The sequence below is a fragment of the Varanus komodoensis genome, unplaced genomic scaffold, assembly GCF_004798865.1.
Source record: "Varanus komodoensis strain SLA01 unplaced genomic scaffold, ASM479886v1 scaffold3, whole genome shotgun sequence".
NCBI lineage: Eukaryota > Metazoa > Chordata > Lepidosauria > Squamata > Varanidae > Varanus > Varanus komodoensis.
The window spans coordinates 44,897,905-44,911,109 of record NW_025335761.1 but is presented as its reverse complement, the minus strand read 5'-3'; the positions used below and the strand labels follow the sequence as shown (position 1 = coordinate 44,911,109).

Below are 13,205 nucleotides of genomic sequence, written 5' to 3'. Positions count from 1 at the left end.
CAACAACATATGTAGTGGGATAAATGTTCAAGTTATTCATTGAATACCTCTTTTGACATCATAATTCTGTTGCTCTAATATAAAATGTTTACTTGTTTTGAAACATGCTCTTTGGAGTTCTACTGCCATGATGATTTAATTGAATTTATATATACATAAACTGCAAGTGAACTGATATTCCATGATTCCTAAGTAAACTCTCTTATTTTCTGATAGTATCAGAATACTGGGGTAAGGAACATGCTTAGCTTTTAGGGTGTTTAATTTCCATGAATGAAACATATTATAGAGCTATGTTGTGTTTTAAACAGTTGTGTGGAAGTGATAGGTGACAAGGAATTGGATGCAGGTAAGCACATTGTATTCAGTGTAGTTAATTAAGGCTGGTGGAAGAAGGGTGGTGTTCTGCTCCTCCTCTTCACTTGGTACAGAAGATAGGTGAGGATGGAAAACCTCCCATTTGTACCCAGCATAGAGATGCAGCAAACTAATACAAGATAGAGTAGAGATACTTGTCCTTCAGTAGGAGCTCTGAACAGACTGTTATCTTCTGTGGGTTTGTTTACAAGACTGCTAACACAATAAAAGATTTAGGGAGATGGAAATACAAAGTGGTTAGACATCAAAATCTTGTTTTTGTAAAAAAGCTCTTTATTACGATTGTGTGTGTGTGTGGGGGGGGGGAGCAGTGTCAACCACACAGAGAGCCAGTGTTGTATACTGGTTAGAGTGATTGCCTGGGGACCTGGGAGATCTAGTTTCTAGATCAGATGGATTAGTCCATGTCTGGGCATATTTCCTTTTCAGCACTATAGAGCACCTAAGGTTAAACATGCATAAAATCAACATGACATCTGTTAATGTTTCATAGATGTCAGACCCTACTAATGTATTCCTTATTATTTCTGTTTTCTTTTTGCAACAGCTAAATTAATATCTGTGTATATTGAAAAAAGAATTAGTTTGCACACCAAGGAATTTCCTTATTGAGTACTTTCAGCACCAGAGGAAATAGGTGTATGGTTAGATGAAATAGCTATATGGTTGGTAGGAAAACCATAGTAGTTTCATCCAGAAAGAAACAAACTTCATTTTTTATTTTTATTTTTCTGCTTTGTGGTACTTTTCTGATGTGGTAATTTTAGTTTTTCATATGGTATTTCTTTCACAGTAACTGTTTCCTGTATGAAAATGTGGTGGTAAAAGCACAGTGTGAGAACCTAGCCACTTCTGAAATAAACATGTTAGTTGGCTCTTTTATGACCTGTAGCTTTATTCATAATCTGTTATAACATGGTGATTGCTTTTCTTCTTGAAAGGATTTGAAAAGGTGCTTAGTAAGATGTTGGATTGGCCTAGGCCAGTTGTGCTTAATTCCAGGTGAAATCTACAGGGCTAACTTGTCACACTGGATTCCTACAAAACAAGCTAAATTTAAACTGCTGTTTCTGTAATCTTGTAAAAGGTTTGTATTTATTCTTTCCATAGATACAACCATTCCCTTTAATAGTGAACTTGAGTGATGAGTGCTTGTCAGTTTGAAACTGAAATAGGACTACACAAAAATAAGAGATTTAGTCAGACTCCAAAACACACCATGAATGAAGACATATATTCATTTTTAAATTAAATTATTCATTTTCAGTAACAACAACCATGAAGAAGTTATTGATTGTGGGTAAAGCTGAGTTAAAGAAGAAAGTGAGGCTCTGAAGTCTAGCAGTGGACCCCAAAATTCTGTGGGTAGAGTTCTACAGATGAAATGCAATGGGCAGGGAAGATGTTGTTCCTCTTCTTCTGCAGCACTTTCCAGAGGATTGAAAGAAAATGTTTAGGGGCTTATGAGGCAACAATGAATTAGTAAAAAGCACCCGACTCCTTTCTGTCATTTACTATTTTTAGTTACTTAATTAGGATATTATAAAAAGGCCATCTAGAAAATCTCTTAGTTTTTCAATAAATTTGGGAAATAATATCTTATCTTTAGGCGTGCTCAGTGAATAAGGAAAGCAGTAATTTAAAATAAAACTATGAAACATTATTGCTTCCTATTCGCTAGTGTAAAAAAGCATTCCAACTTTAGCAATATGCAGTGCTATATTAATTACAGTGCATATATTTGTTGTCAAAGTTAAACTTCATCTCCAGTAAGCCTTAAAAAATAGCTCTCACTTCTTTTTCTTTTAAATCAACACTACCCCAAAGACAGATTACAAGTAATATGTATTGTTAAAGCAACATGCAAAAAGCATAGAATGTATCGGGTGGCCAGCTTTGCTCAATGGAAGAGCCACATATAGAAAAATTCAAATGTTTGAGAGCTGCAAGACATAAATATTTATTATTAACAAACAGGCAATGCTACAATTATCAGGCTAGTTACTGCTAGTAGAGGTCTTGTGAGTCTCCATCTTGGCTGTGAATTGTGAAAATTTCAGACAAAATTGCAACATTGCTGATGAATCAATTAGCATGTCCCCTTCATGGATCACTGCCTTGTTGCAGCAAAGGGGCTTGTGTAGCTCAATGAAGCTTTGAGCTATGCTGTGCAGGGGCACCCAAGACAGACGGGTCATAGCAGAGAGCTCTGACAATACATGATCCACTGGAGAAGGAAATGGCAACCCACTCCAGTATCCTTGCCATGAAAACACCATGGACAGTACCAAAAGGCAAAAAGATATGACACCGGAAGATGAGCCCCTCAGGTCAGGTGTCCAATGTGCTGCTGTGGAAATGCAGAGGGCTAGTTCTAGTAGCACTAGAAAGAATGAAGTGACTGGGTCAAAACCAAAAGGACACTTAGTTGCGGATGTATCTGGTGGTGAAACGAGAGTCCGATGCTGTAAAAATCTATACTCCATAGAAACCTGGAATGTAAGATCCATGAAACAAGGCAAGCTGGACGTGGTCAAATGAGATGACAGGACTGAACATCAACATCTTAGGAATCAGTGAACTAAAATGGACAGGAATAGGTAAATTTAATTTGGATGACCATCAGGTATACTACTGTGGGCAAGAATCCCTCAGAAGAAATGGAAAAGCCTTCATAGTCAATAAAAGAGTAGGAAAAGCAGTACTGGAACACAATCTCCAAAATGACAGAATGATCTCAGTTCGAATCCAAGGCAAACCATTCCACATCATAGTAGTCTATGCCCCAACCACTGGTGCTGAAGAGGCTAAAGTTGACCTGTTCTATGAAGGTCTACAACACCTTCTAGAATTAACACCAAAAAATGATGTCCTTATCATCATGGGGGATTGGAATGCTAAAGTAGGAAGCCAAAAGATAACTGGAATAACAGGCAAGTTTGGCCTTGGAGTACAAAATGAAGCAGGGCACAGGCTGGTAGAATTTTGTCAAGAGACTACAATGGTCATAGCAAACACTCTTTTCCAACAACCCAAGAGATGACTATACACATGGGCATCACCAGACAGTCAACACAGAAATCAGATTGACTATGTGCACTGCCCAAGAGGTGACATATAGATTTAAGGAATTAGATCTGATGGACAGAGTGCCTGAAGAACTATGGATGGAAGTTCACAACATTGTGCAAGAGGTAGCAAGTAAAACCATCCCAAAGAAAAAGAAATGCAAGAAAGCAAAATGGCTGTCTGAGGAGGTTTTACAAATAGCTGAGGAAAGAAGGGAAGCGAAAGGCAAGTGAGAAAAAGAAAGATACACCCAATTGAATGCAGAATTCCAGAGAATAGCTAGAAGAGATAAGAATGCCTTCTTCAATGAACAGTACAAAGAAATAAGAGAAAACAATAGAATAGGGAGGACCAGAGATCTCTTCAAAAAAAGTTGGAGATATGAAGGGAACATTTCATGCAAAGATAGGCATGATAAAAGAACAAAATGGCAGAGACCCAACAGAGGCAGAACAAATTAAGAAGAGGTGGCAAGACTACACAGAAGAACTATACAAGAAAGAGCTTAACGTCCCTGATAACCACGATGGGGTGGTCACTGACCTTGAGCCAGACTGCCTGGAATGTGAAGTCAAATGGGTCTTAGGAAGTCTGAGCAACAACAAAACTAGTGGAGGTGACAGTATTCCAGCTGAGCTATTCAAAATCCTAAAAGACGATGCAGTAAAAGTGCTACATTCAATATGCCCTCAAATTTGGAAAACTCAGCAGTGGCCACAGGATTGGAAAAGGTCAGTTTACATTCCAATCCCAAAGAAGGGCAATGCCGAAGAATGTTCAAACTACCGCACCATTGCACTCATTTCACATACTAGCAAAGTTATGCTCAAAATCCTACAAGCTAGGCTCCAGCAGTATATGGACCGAGAACTACCAGAAGTACAGGCAGGATTTCGAAGAGGGAGAGGTACTAGAGATCAAATTGCCAACATACACTGGATCATGGAGAAAGCTAGGGAGTTCCAGAAAAACATCCACTTCTGCTTCATTGACTATGCTAAAGCCTTTGATTGTGTGGATCACAACAAATTGTGGCAAGTCCTTAAAGAGATGGGAGTACAGACCATCTTATTTGTCTTTTGAGAAACCTGTATGTGGGTCAAGAAGCAACAGTGAGAACTGGACACGGAACCACTGATTGGTTCAAAATTGAGTTAGGAATTCGACAAGACTGTATACTGTTGCCCTGCCTTATATGCAAAGCACATCATGAGAAAGGTGGGGCTGGATGAATCACCAGTTGGAATTAAGATTGCCAGGAGAAATAACAACCTCAGATATGCAGATGATACCACTCTGTTGGCAGAAAGTGAAGAGGAACTAAAGAGCCTCTTGATGTGGGTGAAGGAAGAGAGTGCAAAAGTTGGCTTGAAACTCAACATTAAGAAAACTAAGCTCATGGCATCCAGTCCTCTCATTTCCTGGCAAATAGATGGGGAAGAAATGGAGGTAGTGACTGATTTTATTTTCCTGGGCTCCAAGATCACCGCAGATGTGGACTGCAGCCAAGAAATTAAAAGATGCTTGCTCCTGGGGAGGAAAGCTATGGCAAATCTAGACAGCATACTAAAAAGCAGAGACATCGCTGTGCCAACAAAGTGCATATAGTCAAGGCTATGGTTTTCCCAGTTGCAATGTATGGCTGTGAAAGTTGGACCATAAGGAAGGCTGAGCGCTGAAGAATTGAGGCCTTTGAATTGTGGTATTGGAGGAGACTCCTGCGAGTCCCTTGGACTCCAAGGTGATCAAACCAGTCAATCTTAAAGGAGATCAACCCTGACTGCTCTTTAGAAGGCCAGATGAAACTGAAATACTTTGGCCACCTAATGAGAAGGAAGGACTCCCTGGAGAACAAATGAGCATACTGTACATACTATAGCAATTGTGATATTTACTTTGCCTTGTGACTCACAACACTCTAAGTAGAGAAACCTGGAATGTCGTGTTGTCTCAGTATAAGCTAGATGATTCTATGTGGGTGGGAAACTTGACTCTAAGTGGCTGTTTTCTGCAGCAACTACGTATTTTCCATAATGTCTTGTTTGTCCTGGTGTTCCTTACAAAGCTACCAAGTTGATAATGGAATATTTTCCTGTTTTCTTAGCAAACTTGACAGGCCATTTAGAGAAGGTTGGCATTGAGAACTTTGAACTCCTGAAAGTTCTTGGAACAGGAGGTAAGAACTGATTTTCTTTACTAACAAAATATGCACTATATTATACAGTTAGATTTGTTGCGGTTTGGTGCACTGGTAATGTTGAACATTTGGAAGTTAAACTACTTTGAAATGCTTACGTTTTCAGAGCCTGGGTGTAATTAATGAAATATAACCAGATACTGTAGGATAACCATGTGTGTTAGAACAGACTTCATACCACTTATTCTCAGGAAAAGACAATCTTATGGGATATAGATTGTGTAGACAGAGCCTGTGCAATCTGCACACAACAAATGTTTCATTTGAGATTTATACTGTTTTCAGTGGAGGTTTTTATTCTACAGTTATCTTGGCTCATTACACTAGTAGGTTCCCTTAGGAGGTTGCCCCACCCCCTCTTCCAGCCTGAGTCCCTCAGTCTGCAACATTTGACTATAATATTGACTTAACTTACACGCAGGATGAGGAACCTCTGGTATGTGGGCCAGGCTAACCTTCCAGCTCAGTCCATCAGCCCTGTCAATCCTTGAGTAAGGCTCCATCACCTATCTGAAATCCCTTCCTTGGCTACCAGCCACTCGAGGAGGAGAAAGTTTCATGGTAGCCAAAGCCTATGACAGCTTTCCTCCATCTGGAGGGATCTGATGGGCAGTGTAACTGGTCTTCTGGTGAAATGCTGGATGGAGAAGCAATCCTTCATCCAATGCTTTGATCTAGGAGGTGTTGCATGAAGTTGTGCACTTGGTCTGTGCTTCTAGGGCTCATCTGAAGGGGTCATTTGGCTCCTGCAAGTGATGACTAAATATGCCTTGCTTGTCTTTCCTGACTACAAGAAAAATTTACAGTGTGTTCTATTCTTCTAGCAGGAGTGTTCCTATGCTAGATTCTAACCAGTTCCTCCTCCAGGATACGGCATTTCATTCCTTCCTTGCTTTCCTTTTTTTTCTTTTCCAAATTTCACTCAGTACTCTATGGCCACTGATTTTGCTGGCAGATCTGCTTGTTTATTTTTTCCTTTTTTATGGGTACCTGCGCCAACCTGTGTTCCCCTAAGCATGCTCATACCATGCTTGTTTCTTGTTTCTCAGCTCCCGTTTTCTGTTACTTTGATTCATCTGAGTTTACTACTAGAAGGTGTGATGGTTTATGTTTGTTGATTTGGCAGAACCTTAAATCGCATTGCTTCCAATAATATGTAGTAATTTATTTCAGACAAAAATATGAAACAATGACATTGAGACCAGACATTTTTCTCATTACTTTTCCATCATTGTTGTCTTAGAAATAATTATCTATTTTATTTTTATGCTGCCCAATAGCCAAAGCTTTCAGGGAAGTATAGTAAAATACTATATAAAATATAACAATAAAGACATAGCAAGATTTCACTGAATATTTAAAGTCAAATTTTAAATGGCTTAAACAGCTAAGATAACTTCATACAACTGGGCCTGTTAAAACACCCTGCATTTTGCCCTGTCCCATGTGCTAAACCCATAAAACAGAAAAGACCTGTTAAGCAGTTAGAGCTGTTAACTGCCTTGTGACAGAGGACAGCCTTAACCTGGTACCAAAGGGATAATAGGCTCAGTGCCAGCTGGTCCTCAATGGGGAGCTTTCATTGAGAACTCCCTCCTCCTTGTTGTCACCAACCAAGTCTCCCTTAGGAGTGGCAGTTGGAAGCAGACCCTGGATGTTGACTGCAGCTGGGAGAGGTATTCTATATCAAGTATAGTGGTCTTAAGCTGTGTAGGGCTTTACAGGTTAAAAGCAACCCCTTGAGTTGGGCGTGGAAGCATAATAGGTATTCAATGTTTTCCTGGTCTGTGACTGTAATAAATGAAGGAATGAAAGGTAGCCAATGCAAGTGGGATGAAACTGGTGTTATATGTTGAACTGTCTGCTCTTGGTTACTAGTCTAGGTCCTGCATTTTGCACAAGTTACAGCTTCTGAACAATCTTCAAGGGCATCCCAACTGAGTGCAATGCAGTATTTTAGAGATCAGTAGAACATAGATTACTGAAACCAGGCTATCTCTGTCCATAGATAAGGCATAGCTAGGGCACCAGCTGAAGCTGATGGAAGACATTCTGTGCCACTGAGGCCACCTGATCCTCAAGTGACAAAGATGATTCAAAGAAGACCCCCAAGCTAAGTTTTTAAGACAGTAGAGTGTGAGTGTTGGGAATGGATGAGACAGTTATTGTTAATGAGGATGGCAGAGACCGGGAGATGGGGGTGTGGGTATTGTGGGGACAGAGGAAAGTGGGGCTGTCTCAAGATTCCTGCCCCCAGATTCTCAGATAAACCACTGGAATATGTAGGGCTTTGAAGAGAAGGGTGTGGGCAAAGGAAAGGTGGGAGATAAGCCCTTGTCCTGCCCAGTCCCTGACCTCATGAAGTAGTATTGGGATAGAAGAGTTCCTCAGTCAGAGGCCCTGCTAAGATCTTGATAGCTGGCCCTTTTAAAGAGGAACCTACCCAGAGGGGTGGAGCCCAGTGTTCCTGAAAAGGAGGATTCTCAGAAGTAGTTTCTCATTTGAGGTCAACTAACCACTCTGTTCATGCTCAGAAACTAGTCTTTCTGTTGTTGTAGCTTGCTAGCTTTGCTTTGAAAATAAAGAGCTATTTTTGCAAAGAGAGTATCTGTGGTTTTGAACACTTGACACAAATAAGGGAAAATCTAGCTTTCAACAGGTAGAGAGGGGAAAGGGCAAGTGGATAGCAGCAGTATTACAAACCATCAACATTATATAGCATCCCAGTCCTAAGAACCCAGACTCCTTTTTGCACCATTGGAATAAACAATAAAGCTAGCCTTATGCTAAGAGTTACATAACACAGGTCCCATTGCTATGAAGGATTTGGTCAGGGTGTTTTACCTCATACCAGATCAGGATCTAGCAGAAGACAAAAGACTCTTCCAAGTCAGGGTTTTTAGCCCCATTCTCCTGGCAGTATTCTACCAGATGTCCTTGGGTCCATCTTCTGTGATAAGCCTGGGAGCATAGATCACTGCTCCCTGATAGTTGGAGCAAACCCTAAACCATTAACTCTTCCCTACCTCAAAGACCTTTGCTATACTCCCAGCCCAGATAGCCACCTCAGTGGGATACCATTGTTGATGTTCTTGAAAGCCACCAAGGGGTCTAGGAGTATTAGCAGGACCACACTCTCCTCACCCAAGTCATCATACTGGACAAGCAAAGCTGTCATATGCAAAATCTGGACTGAACTGTGACTGAAATGGATCCCAATAATCTATCTCATCCAAAAGCATCTGGAGTTTGCCAACCACCACACACTCCACAAAGTCTTCTCTTGGCCAGGACAGCTTGCTGGGTAGCAAAGAAAAGGCTAAGACTAAATAAATATTATTTCTTTGTCACCTTCCATCATGAAATATACCAGACCATAGACCCATATCAGGGCTGAATCGCACCTCCTAGGCACTTTTCTCCATTTGCCCTGAAGCTGTCTCCTACCTAGTTTCATACTCTTAGGTAGGAGGGTACCATGGAACAATTTAAACTCTGCTACTCTATGCTCTACTCAATTATGTTGTTAGCTTTCTGAGTCATTTCTGTATTCCAGACATCAACCAGCAATTTATCAGAACCACCAGCCATATCAGCTGGAAGCACACAAAGGATCTTTTGGAAATTATTTGGAGTTACTAACCTCTGGGGATGAACCATCTGAATAGATCCCCTTTTCTTGCAAAGGGGAAAAGTTGCTGTTAGTCTAAATCTGGGCACTTTGCTTAATTATCAAGTTGGAAATGTGATTAGAATACTAGGATTTCCAGTTGCTCATATTAATATATTTTAATCTGTTGCAAAACTTTTGGTTTTAGCTTATGGAAAGGTATTTCTGGTGAGGAAAATAAGTGGCCATGATGCTGGCAAATTATATGCCATGAAGGTATTGAAAAAGGCAACAATAATTCAAAAAGCCAAAACAACAGAGCATACCAAGACAGAACGTCAAGTACTAGAACACATTCGACAATCTCCATTTTTGGTCACTTTGCATTATGCTTTCCAGACAGACACAAAGCTTCATCTCATTCTAGGTAAGATCCTTTCAAAAAGGGGTGGGCTGTCTTCATTGAACTGAATGAACAAATAAACCCAGATCTTAAAGAGTACCGTCTACAAATGTGATTGAAGCAGATTGTACATCTTGCCAAACAATTACTATGTACAATTGTGTTTCATATTCCAGTCTGTGCTGTAAGTCCATGAGAAACAAAAAAAAGAAATCAGTTGAACATATTTGCTTCATTTTGGAAACTTTTAAATTTCGTATTGACTGGGTTTGTTTGACACAGCAACCCTTCATAGGTAAGTAGCCATGGTGGGTTGTTGTGCTGTGCAAACCTCAACTGTTTCCTGCAGGTTGGCTTGTTCCAACACATGGCTTGTTGGAACAACCCTTTACTTGTTCCAGGGGCTGTTGGACCAAGATGGGTTTGTGTATCACCCAAACCTGACATATCAATTCTATTCTGTGTCCAGGGAAGTGGTGAGTGAGCCACTTGGCAAGAACAGCAGAAATCCCTTTCTGTTTGTGTTGAGCTTGCCTGGGCTAGTAGTGGACACTCCACGAAGTATCCAAGTGGCCCTTTGGCGTGACTGTCACTGGCTTTCCCTCTCCCCCTCCAGTTGTGATTGCCTCTTTGTGGTTGCTAGGGCTAAGAGCCAGTGTGGTGTAGTGCTTAAGATCACAGGAATGGCTCTCAGGTGATCTGTGTTCTAGTCCCCACTCAACCATGGAGCCTGCTGGGTGATTTTGGGTCAGTGACAGACTCTCAGCCCAACCTACCTCTCAGGTTGTTGCTTTGGGATAAGATTGAGAGCAGGAAGAAAAGAATTGTGTAAGCCTCTTTGAGTTCTTTATAAATATAGGATACATATCTAATGAATAAATAAACATTTTCTCCCTTTCTGCTTTATTTCCATAGAGGTTGCTTTTAGTAATCTCTGAAATAACATCCAATGACAGCCCCTTCAAAGTATCCGAGCAGCAAAGAAGGCTGACCATCACCATCTTACGTTGCCACCTTCTTATTTTTCATGGCTGAATGTATCCCTGTCAAAAGACACTGTTTAGCTTTGTCAAAAATCAAACATAAAAACATCTAGTTTTCAAAGTATATTGAGTATATTTGAGTGTATTACTCTTTTCAATTATTTGAAACCAAGTCATGCTAGAAAACGCAGACAGTGAAGTTCTATGCATGTGACAAATCCAGATAATTTTGCAGACCAACAAATCAGCATTAGGATTGGAAATAAGAAAGGAGACAGAGCAATAAGATCTGAGTTTATATTAAACAGAAACAGAGCACAGTTACAATGGATTATATAAGACAGCCTGCTCATTATTGTTCTGAGGGCATTTATAAGTACTTTCTGACAATCAGAAGGAAGTATGTGTTGAAATTTTATTTATGTCCTCTACCAGTCCCAACTATGTGGCTACTTATGTGCACCTGCATTTAGTGCTGGTATACCACAGTTCAGGTATAACAAGTATTAATAATGCTGGGCAAGGCTGAAATCCTCTTCTTCTTAACTATGTAACTTGTGAGTTTCTGTTTCCAGTTTGTTGCTACATCTTGCAACTACAGTATGTAACCATCTGTTAAGGTTTGGCAACAGGTTACACATAAACTGAACTGCAAAAGCTCCACTTTTTTACAGGCAAAGCTGTTTTGATATGAGTGAGTTGATTAGCCTTTATGACACTCTGTTTGTTAGCTCTACAGTCTCATTTTCATCCAAATGCTGACCTGAATTAATGCACAGTTGGACTTCCATGGGTGAAGGAAGGTGCCAGGGAGATTTTGAATGGCAAAGTGCCATCCAGAGAAAGTAACACCTATGCTTCTAACTTAATATTGCTTCTTTTCAAAGCAGTTTTTCTTTAGGGGAGGCCATCAGGGCCACTTAAACACATTTTTGTTTAGCATAGTATGTTTTCAACTGAGGAGGACCATACTTGACCATAATTATAAATTTTTAACTATTAATATATGGATGATACTACATTCTAATTTAAAAATAATAATTTGAAGCTACTGTAAACAACTCAATTTTCTGTGTCTTAGATTACATAAATGGAGGAGAACTCTTTACTCATCTTTCACAAAGAGAGAGATTCACAGAAGATGAAGTACGGATATACATTGGTGAGATTGTATTAGCACTTGAACACCTACACAAGGTAAAAACATATTTTCTACTTTCCTAAGAGATTCCACTATATTTCACAGTATGGAGAGACATGGGATTTCAATTTTAATTATATAAACATTAACTATAACATTCATTTCCAATGTGGTGGAGTATGGAGGAGGCCTGTATATGTATGTAAGAAGACTCTGTATTGTATTTGCATTTTCTTCAAAACGCATTTTGGATTTGGATGAACTGTCATAATCAATCTGTTCTTAAGTCATTGTTTTTTAATGTAAATGATAACTCTAGTTTAGACTTCTAGCCATTTTAGGTTCATCTTTTACTTTATATGTGAAATGTATAGGTTTAGGAACAAGTACCATTCCTTCATATTTATAATAGACTTCAATTTGAATTTAACAGTTATAGTTTCAAGATACTGTTACATGACTGTCTATGACAATATGAATATGCTTAATATTATATAATTAATATTTTTCCTAGTTGGGAATTATCTATCGTGACATAAAGCTTGAGAATATTCTTCTTGATTCTGATGGTCATGTGGTGCTGACTGATTTTGGCTTGAGTAAGGAATTTGTTAGTGATGAAGTGAGTATCTTAATATCATCTCATTGCATAAAATAGAACCAGAAAATGGTACTTAACCTGTATTTAATGTCCTGCAACTCTTGAGCTACAGATGGAGAAATTGCAAACTGGATTATAAGCATTTAGTGACATTTGTTGCAAGTAGGCATATCATGAGCAGAGCTGGCTGGAGCTGGGGGTAAGACTAGATGGCCAGAGAGGCCCTTCTGACTCGCTCTGCTTCTGTGTTTTCTTATCTTTTTAATGTCTTCATTTATTTAATTTTTATACTGCCTGATGGCCAAGGCTGTCTGGGCAGTTAACAAAAGCATAAGCAATTGCTTGACTCTATATAAAAACTTTGCTAGCCTCCTCTCAGTGCCACAAGAATCAGGAGTATTTCATTTTTTAAAAAAAATTGTCATGAAGCTTAGCAAAGGTAAACACCTTGTCATTAAGGAATGGAAAATTAAAGCATATGTTTTGGGACTGAGACAAATCTGGAAATTGCAACTCCAAACAGACAGGGGCATGGTCTGAAATTACCAACATTGTAATCTTTCAAGCTTTAATTTGATTTATTAAATATCTAGAAACCCCCCCAAAAATCTAACTGAAATCTATTCTGATGGACTGGTGAAATAAATGTATAGTTACACTCATTAGGATTCAAAATCTTTCAGCATCAGTGAAACCAAATTAAGATATATAAAACTGAAAAGTAAGCCTTGCTGCTAATTGTTACTCGGGAAGCAGTGTATTCTGGTTTGACATAGGAGCTAAAATTCCATTAAAGTCCCCTCCACACCTGGAACTTTCTACC

The 13,205-nt window shown here is 39.4% G+C and overlaps 1 protein-coding gene across 4 annotated transcripts in view; it reads left to right on the top strand.

Annotated features, from left to right (window-relative positions):
* RPS6KA5 (ribosomal protein S6 kinase A5) overlaps positions 1-13,205 on the top strand; it is a 53,036-nt gene that overhangs the window by 6,659 nt on the left and 33,172 nt on the right. Inside the window, exons 1-5 of one of the 4 annotated variants that reach the window (XM_044437173.1) lie at positions 1,410-1,465; positions 5,552-5,623; positions 9,463-9,681; positions 11,722-11,837; positions 12,296-12,403. In XM_044437173.1, coding sequence (XP_044293108.1) covers positions 9,525-9,681; positions 11,722-11,837; positions 12,296-12,403 — 381 coding nt within the window. In that variant the 5' untranslated portion in view covers positions 1,410-1,465; positions 5,552-5,623; positions 9,463-9,524. Of the gene's footprint in view, positions 1-1,409; positions 1,466-5,551; positions 5,624-9,462; positions 9,682-11,721; positions 11,838-12,295; positions 12,404-13,205 lie in introns of those variants that run through there. The other 3 variants (XM_044437170.1, XM_044437172.1, XM_044437171.1) reach the window with 3 other exon arrangements.